Source organism: Corylus avellana, chromosome ca8 (assembly GCF_901000735.1).
Source record: "Corylus avellana chromosome ca8, CavTom2PMs-1.0".
NCBI lineage: Eukaryota > Viridiplantae > Streptophyta > Magnoliopsida > Fagales > Betulaceae > Corylus > Corylus avellana.
In genome coordinates, this window is record NC_081548.1 from 14,886,901 (window position 1) to 14,895,610 (window position 8,710).

The 8,710-nt window shown below is 40.1% G+C and overlaps 1 protein-coding gene across 1 annotated transcript; it reads right to left on the reverse strand.

Annotated features, from left to right (window-relative positions):
• Positions 1–229: 229 nt before the first annotated feature.
• On the reverse strand, positions 230–556 carry LOC132190926 (nicotinate N-methyltransferase 1-like). The gene has a single exon (XM_059605952.1). The coding sequence runs from the start codon at positions 554–556 to the stop codon at positions 230–232; it is 327 nt and encodes a 108-aa protein (XP_059461935.1).
• Positions 557–8,710: the final 8,154 nt, after the last annotated feature.

Here is an 8,710-nt window from a genome sequence, read left to right on the forward strand (position 1 = left end):
CCCGCAAACCCGACACGAACACCACACGAATTAACAGGTATTGGGTTTGGCATTATCGGCTTCGAGTCTTAATCGGGTCACCCGTTTAAGACCTGATTAAGTTTTGGGTTCGGTGGGTCGACCCGCCAGACCCATTTAGAATTTTTAAAAAAAAAATGTCAAAAAACCCTAAACTAAACTAACCCTAACCTAGCCCACATCAGCCATTCAGTCGACATAGGCACACTGCTCACAGGCCATCAACATCGGTGACGAGCATTTTGGCAATCTCGGTGAGCGAGTACTTTCTCTTAGAGTGGGTTAGCTGCTCCTGGAACATGTCGTAGTTGGTGAGCATGCAGAGGATGAGCTGGAGGTTCTCGAGATCGCCAGAGGGGAGGGCACGAGCGACGATTTGGGCAGCGAAGAGTGGGGTGTTGGAACCGCCTTCCCAGATGGCTTCTGGGATGTTCAGGCGGACGATGACATTGAGAGACATGGAGACGCTTGTCATGTTGGCCAGCTCCATTATTGTTAGCCGTGCTATGTTCTTGCTCTCTTTGCTCTCCTCCTCCATGCTCTCTGATCACTCTCTCTCCTTTTCCTATATCTTTCTTCACCATCGCATCAAAACAGCTATGTTTTACATTTTCTCATTTTCTCATGGGTAGGGCAAACATTCACAGGTTGGGTCATGTTACCTGCTAAGAACACGGGTCGTGTTGGATCGTGTCTACCTGACATGACCCGGTTATTTTAAATGGGTTAAACAGGTCGTGTCGGGTTACTCAGCTCTTTTCCATGTTATAATCGCGTCAGACCTGCTAACCCATTTAGCTAAAGGGGTCGTGTCAAGTACCTATTTTGCCAGCCCTCAACTAAAAGCTACATTCTCAAAATACAGGCAATGACATAGATTTTTAAAATGCCTAATTTCAAAAGCTAAATCGTCGTTTTACCAAACACCTAACTAGGATTTTGAAAATGTCATTTTCATTAACTTGGTTTTAAAATTACTATTTTCTCAAACCACACATTTTGAGCTACTAAACCGAACCGTGACTATATCAAATAAGCTAGAGAAAAAACTGATTTTTTCCTCTGATTAGAAGGATATATAAAAGATTGAAACATTAATTTTTTCTTTTTCTCAATTACAACCTTCAGTACTATATGGGGTGTAGTCTCCTAAATCGGTTGGGACATGTAACATACAAGACGTTGATTCTGTAGTCGCACAGGGCAACAAAAAGAATAATATGAAGGATGGGAGGACTAGCACAGAGGCGAATCATGCTAGCAAATGGTGGCATGAAAAACGTATCTCATGGGGAAGGAGGTGGAAGAAGGCAGCTAGGGAACTTTCTCCACTACAGGTGAGAAGGGGATTGCTGGAGGAAAAAAACAAGGGAAGACTACTGAAGGAAAAATGGAGGTTGGAGGGGCTAAAAAAATAGCACGTGTTCTTAAGTTGTTAGATGAAGAAGATGAGACAACGGGTGAATTGGTTTTGGCGGAGGCAAGGAGCCAGCCCCACCAACAACCATGAGTATATTAAGTTGGAATTGTTGGGGGCTTGGGAACCCCCGGACAGTTTGTGACATTTGCCGGTTGGTGAAGGATAAGCAACCCAAACTGGTTCTCTTGATGGATACCAAACTGCAGACACGCAAGCTGGAGGGAACAAAAAATAAACTGGGTTTTGAAGGGGTGTTTGGTGTGGACAGTGTGTGGGAAGGAGTGGTGGGTTGGCTCTGATGTGGACCAATGAAGTGGAAGTGACAATACAAAATTATAGTAGACGCCATATCAATATCGTCATTGGAATGGAAGCTACGAATAGTCGATGGAGAATTACTGGTTTTTATGGCCATCCTGAAGCACACAAAAGACATATGGCATGGGATTTATTGTGCCACCTGTCGCAATATCAACCGGCTGCTTGGATGTGCATTGAGGACTTCAATGAAATTCTAGATTCCTCATAAAAATATGGAGGTTTATATCGGTCTCGAAGTCAAATAGAAGCTTTTAAAACGATGTTGGAAGTATGTCGATTGCATGATGTGGGCTTTCAGGGGGCAAAGTATACATGGAATAATAACCACCGGGATCACACATTCATACGGGAACGGTCCCTAATGCAGAGTTGAAAGTGTTGGCAGCCCGGAGCTCAGACCACGCACCACTCCATATGCTGTTTAATGATAGTGCACTGCTCCCCAGAAATAAGTAGATTTTTTTGGTATGAAGCTCCCTGGGCAAAGAACAAAAATTGCAAAGCCATTTTAAAGCAAGAATGGAGGGTCAAGAACAGCAAAGATAATAGGTGGGGCATGCTACAAAATAAGCTACAACGATGTTCACGAGCACTTTAGAGGTGGCAGAAAGTGGCAGATGGTGGGGCCGAAGCTATTATTTCCCAAGTCACAAGGAAACTAACGGAGATGCAAGAAGGAGAGGGAGCACCAATATGGAAGCCATTAAAAAAATCCAAGACGAGGTCCACACGGTCCTGGAACAAGAAGAACTCAAATGGCGACAACGAGCCAAGGAACATTGGCTACACCCATATATAACAAATGAATTTAAATTTGGACCTTAATTTTGTTTAGGTTTTGCAAATTTAGATTATGTAAATGTTATCACAACAACAAAACGATAGGAAAAAAATAAAGAACTAACATAGCTAGATTAATTTTAATTAGGGTTAATTTCTTTGCGGCATTTCATGCATTTAGAATTATGTAAATGTTGTAAAAAAAGAAAAATGAAAAAGATGTAAACACAAAAAAAAAAAACAACTAACCTCGCTAGATTTATTTAATTTAGTGTCCCATGTATAACAAATGCATCTACACTTTAGACCTTAATTTTGTGTGCAAATTTAGATTATGTAAATGTTATAAAAACAACAAAACTAATGTTAAAAAAAAAAGAAAAAAAGAAAAAAAGAAAGAACTAACCTAGCTAGCTTTATTTTAATTAGGGTCCCCATATATAACAAATGCATTTCCATTTTGAACTTTAATTAGGATTTAGGTTGTGCAAATTGAGATTTATGTAAATGTTGTAAAAAAAAAAAAAGTCAAAAAAAAAAAAAAAAAAATTAAACAACTAACCTATATGTAGTGAGCATTTATTTAGGGTCTCCATTTATAACAAATGGATATCAATTTGGACTATATTTATTGGGCTGAATTTAGACTAAATTATGTGTTTATTTATTATTTTTAAGTATTATATATATTTGTTCCTAATGTACGTAGAGAAAAATGGACAAGACTTGGATGGCAAAGTCTAGGGGTACGAAGGAATACAGAGACGGGTGTAGATTGTTCGTGGATTTTGTAGTTAGTAACTGTACAATCCCTGATGGATTTATTTACTGCACCTGTAAGACGTGTTGAAATAACCAGTGCCATCCGCCCGATTTCGTACTCGACCACTTGACAAGGGGTAAAGGAATAATGACTACATACAAACACTTATACTATCACGGTGAGAAGCCTGTACGGGGTCCTGTTTTAGGCTCTAATTTGAATCGCCCAGCCAAAGATGCGGATGCAAACACAGAAAAGGGTGGGGGACATGCACGCCATGTTGCATGATTTATTCGGCATGCACGATGTCAGGGAAGACAACTGTGAGCCTCAGGTTGTGGTACAAAGGGGTGAAAAAATTGTGAATGAAGAAGCCGATGAAGGTGACATACTAAGGTACTAGGACTTGTTTAAAAAGGCAGAGAAGTCACTTCATGATAAGACCAAACATAGCAAACTGAGTGCTACTGTACATCTGTACAACTTGAAGCGTGTAGGTGGAATTAGTAGCACGATATTCTCATCTTTCCTTCAATTCATCAATCAGCTGCTGCTTACGAGTGATGAAACTTTGCCAGTTAATACATCTACTGCGAAAAAATTTCTACGGGACATGGGACTCGAGTATGAGAAGATTCCGGTGTGTCGTAATGACTGTATGTTATTCTGGAAAGGTAATAAGGAGTTTGATTCATGTACTGTCTGTGGAGAATTCATTTAGACGAGGATGGTCAACCCATATCATCGAGTAAGAAATGTCCAGTGAAGGTGTTGCGGTGGTTTCCACTCATACCACGACTATAGAGGCTATTTATGTCAAAGCATACTGCGCCCTACATGAGGTGGCATGCAAACGGCCGCATTAAGGACGGTGTGTTGAGGCACCTAGCCGATGGTGAAGCATGAAAGTCATTCGACAATTTACATCCGGGATAGCAGGAACGTAAGGCTTGGACTAACCTCGGATGGATTTACTCCATTTGGGAACATGAGCACATCCCACAACACTTGGCCTATAATGCTTGTACCGTACAACTTGTCTCCTTGGATGTGCATGAAACAAACATCTTTCATACTATCCCTGATTATCCCGAGCCCAAGTTCACCTAGAATGGATATAGATGTTTACCTTCAACCCATAATTGAGGAGTTACAGGAACTATGGAATGTAGGGGTACACACATTTGATGTCTCAAAGAAAAATAATTTAGTGCTGTAAGCGCAGTTGATGTGGACAATTAATAACTTCCCAGCATATGCAGATTTGTCCGGGTGGCCTACCATGGGTGAGAAGGTATCTCCTTGCTGTATGCACTTGACAAAGTCTAGATGGCTAAAACACGACAAGAAATGGTGTTTTATGGGGCACATGTGATACTTGCCCATAGATCATCCGTGGAGGTAAAACAAAAGAACATTTGACGACAACCAAGAACTAGAATGTGCCCCCGATGTGCCAAGTGGAGATGAAATCCTGAGACAATTAGAAGGGATGGTATTTGGGGATGAGAACGCCGGTAAGGCAAAGCCTAGTGGTAAGTCAAAGACAGATGGTAAGAAAAAGGGAAAAAAGCGGAGAACAGTACTCTTACAAAATGACAACCATCGATTGAGAATGTAGTGTGGAAGAAGAAAAGTATTTTCTTTAAGTTGCTGTACTAGAAATATAATTTATTGTGACACAACCTTGATGTCATGCACATAGAGAAAAATGTGATGGATAATATACTTGGCACAATACTTGACATTAAAGGGAAAACGAAGGACAACCTCGAAACCTGCACAGACTTGGAAGAAATGGGTTCGAGATATACACCTCATCCGTACACGGGCAAAGATGGTAAAACCTATATGCCCACAGCTTCCCACACGATGTCCAAGGATGATAAAACACATTTTTTGAAAGTGCTTCAAAATGTAAGGGCACTCGACGGATATGCCTTGAACATTTCCCAATGTGTACAACTTAAGGAACGTACGATATCGGGTTTGAAGAGTTATTACAGTCACGTACTAATACAACAGTTTCTCCCTATTGCATTGCGTGGAATACTGTCAAGTAACGTGGTTAGACCTCTTGTTGAGATGTCTTCATTCTTCAGTGGCTTATGTTCAACAACATTGACACAAGAGGATGGACCGACTAGAGGGTGACGTCTGTATCACTTTGTTCAAGATGGAACAGGTATTCCCTCCCCCCCCCCAGTTTTTTTTACAAGCATGGCTCACGTGGTCGTGCATCTTGTCCATGAATGCCAACTCGGTGGACTAGTACAGTATAGGTGGATGTATTCGGGAGAGAGGTAAAATTTGTTTAGGTTTATTCATGATTTTATTTTCCCTCCATTAGAAGACAATGACTAACTGCAATGATTGACTGATGTTCATATGTAGGAGCTTTAAGGAGTTCAAATGTAATGTGCACAATAAAGCGGTTCCTTAGGGCTGCATTGCAGAGGGATACATAGCAACTAGCTTGGTGACGTTTTGCTCGAGGTATTTAGATAACGCACCAACATTTCTCAATAGGACCCAAATAAACCCGGATGGTTCAATGGGGTGGGAACAGGAGTCATCCTCGACTGTATCATATTGATACAAATTCACCAATATATTATGTTTAACTCGGACGAGTTCCTTCAACTGCGGACATAAGTTGTGTTACTAGCATATGGATGTTCAATTATCTTGCACCCTTAGTTGTGAATTATAATGAAACTAATTTCGAATTGTAGGATGCACATGGACAAGCTTAGGCAAACATGCAATATGGGGTGAACGACGGACGATCAGTTGGAAACCCAACATTATGAGCAGTTCTGCGATTTGTACCGTGACTACGTAAGACTAATGTAATGTTTAACTATTACAGTTCGAGTATATTTGCTTCTAGTTCATATCAACTAACCAAACTAACTTTGCATTTTCCATTGTATGTAATATACTCGCAAGTCGATTGATTGGACGATCGACGCAGAAAAGAAATGGGTAACAAACTGGTAATGCATTGTAGAGGGCTGAGGGAGTCAATAGTCAGATATAATAGATATGTGGTTAATGGTAAGTTGTTTTGCTCTCTTGCATATGATGTCAAAAAGAGGACTCAAATAGCGGTATGTGCGTGCCGACTGTTGATGGCAAAACATAGTATGGGAACTTAATGGAGTAATTGAGGTGGAGTACTACGTTCAAGTGTGATTAGGTGGACAACACGAGGGACAGGGGTACAAGGTGGAAGAGTATGGCCTAATGCTTGTCAACTTCAAAAACCTTGTCCACAGGGGAGAGCGAACTACTAATGAGCCGTATGTGCTTACTTCACAAGTTGACCAACTATTTTACGTCGAAGATGAAAGGGACCCAGATTGGGCTTGCGCTGTAAGGACTAAACCTAGAAACGTATATGACGTTGGTCACGGTGAAGGGCCTCATGATGCATGTGCCAACTACCACGAGTGTGAGTCACTCCTATTGACTAGTAATAATGATCATGATCCGCAGGACGACTTTGAATACGTCCAACCCGACTTAAATCCAATCCAAGCGTATGTGATTCAATAAAATTTGAATATATATACAGTTCATATTAATTGACTGGTTTCCTGTTATTTCTTTCTACATTGATTGGTAATTGGTCACTAATTAATACATCAACACAATTGATTAATTTGTGCATTGGGTAAATGGTATATATCTCATTTTTAAATATGAGTCATTTATATATGGTAGTGCATATTTCATCCATTGTATACATAATTAATTGGGTGTGTGATGTCTTTTGCCGATTGATATGAGTATTAGTTGGATGACAAGAGCACGGAGGTCCACATTTTTAGTGCGGCAGTCTATGGCGCATGGGTCTCCATTGTACGACCCTAATGACAGTGACAGACAAGACGTTGCTATGCTTATAAGGCAGCAACCAGGATATCGACCAGTATTTCCAGATGACGTGGAAGGGCAGACCCCTGTCCCTAATCCATAAGGTCTGATAGGTCTGACCTAGCTAGGGTATCAGTATCAGCTGTCTACGTATGACACAAATGCTTCCTTTCATATGCCATCTCAGTTGCCAATGATGAGCGAGTTAGGGCTATGTTCTCATGGCCATATGGAGCGGCTCTTCTCCAATAGCAGCACAAGTATGGACAACAGTGAGACACAGGCCCCAAAAGACCTGCATGGTGGGACAGACGCCACGCATGACTTGCAGCCCAAGGACCCTACTCGACAAGTGTTGAGCCTTGCCTAGGTCCGAACGATAAGTAAGTATATACACTAAAATACAAATATATACGTATATATGTTTTGCAATTAGTATTCAATTCATATCATAATTAACATAGGTAATTATTAATGTGATAGGTATCAATCCAAATAGAAGCACCTGTTTTGAAGTGATGACCATTAAAGATTTGCAAAAGTTGTAGGTGATCCCTGACTGGAAACGGGTCGTGTACGAGTATAATAATGCGTCACAGCCGTAGGACTTAGCGCTTTGAAATTTAGATGGATGACTGGTAAGATTATAAGGAGCGGGAATTATGTTAGAATACGGGATGACTAGACGAAGGTACCACAGTGTACAAAGGAGGATATATGGGACGCCTTGATGGTATGTTTAAACTAGATGTTATATGATAGCATATGTATTTTATTATGTCAAACGCCCCTAATGCATGAAATATATTGATGTGGTATTTTTGTGACCAAAAATATTAATTATAAAAATAACCACTCACAATAGGACGAATCTTTGTAGGATACGGCTATAGAGAGAGTGTAGGGTATTGACTTCACCTCTATCCGCACAACAATGGCTAATTATAATTATTCACAGAAATTCATTCTATACATGTTATAAATGAACAGGAAACTACCTTATTAAAGAATAAGCATAATCTATCTTCGGTTGGCACGGATCGTCCACCTAACCACTAAGATGCGGTACGACCCGTCTTCCCTAGGTATAAATTATCAAATTCTTTAAAATGATACATACAATCAATGAATAAGTGTAACCCATCTTCGGTTGGCACGGATTGTCTACCTAAATTACACTAAACTAGGGTGTAGTACAATCCGTCTTCCCTAGGCATGGCCTATCAAATCCTATTGATCATATGTCAATTAAACCCATTGTATAACCATCATCCTCATAATCACAGAAAACAAGAATGATTTGATTTCAATAAAAGTAAAATACTTTCTAAGACAAGAGAAGAATTTCACAAATATTGATATTGGAATTTAAGAACAATTGCATTTAATAATTAAGAACATAAATCAATTGTAGCAATCCTCAGAGTTATACAATCAACATGCATAAATTGAAAATCTAGAAAGTAAATACAATCAAACCATTGTGCTTGGATAGGGCTACATCAACACCCTATTACAGAATTAGC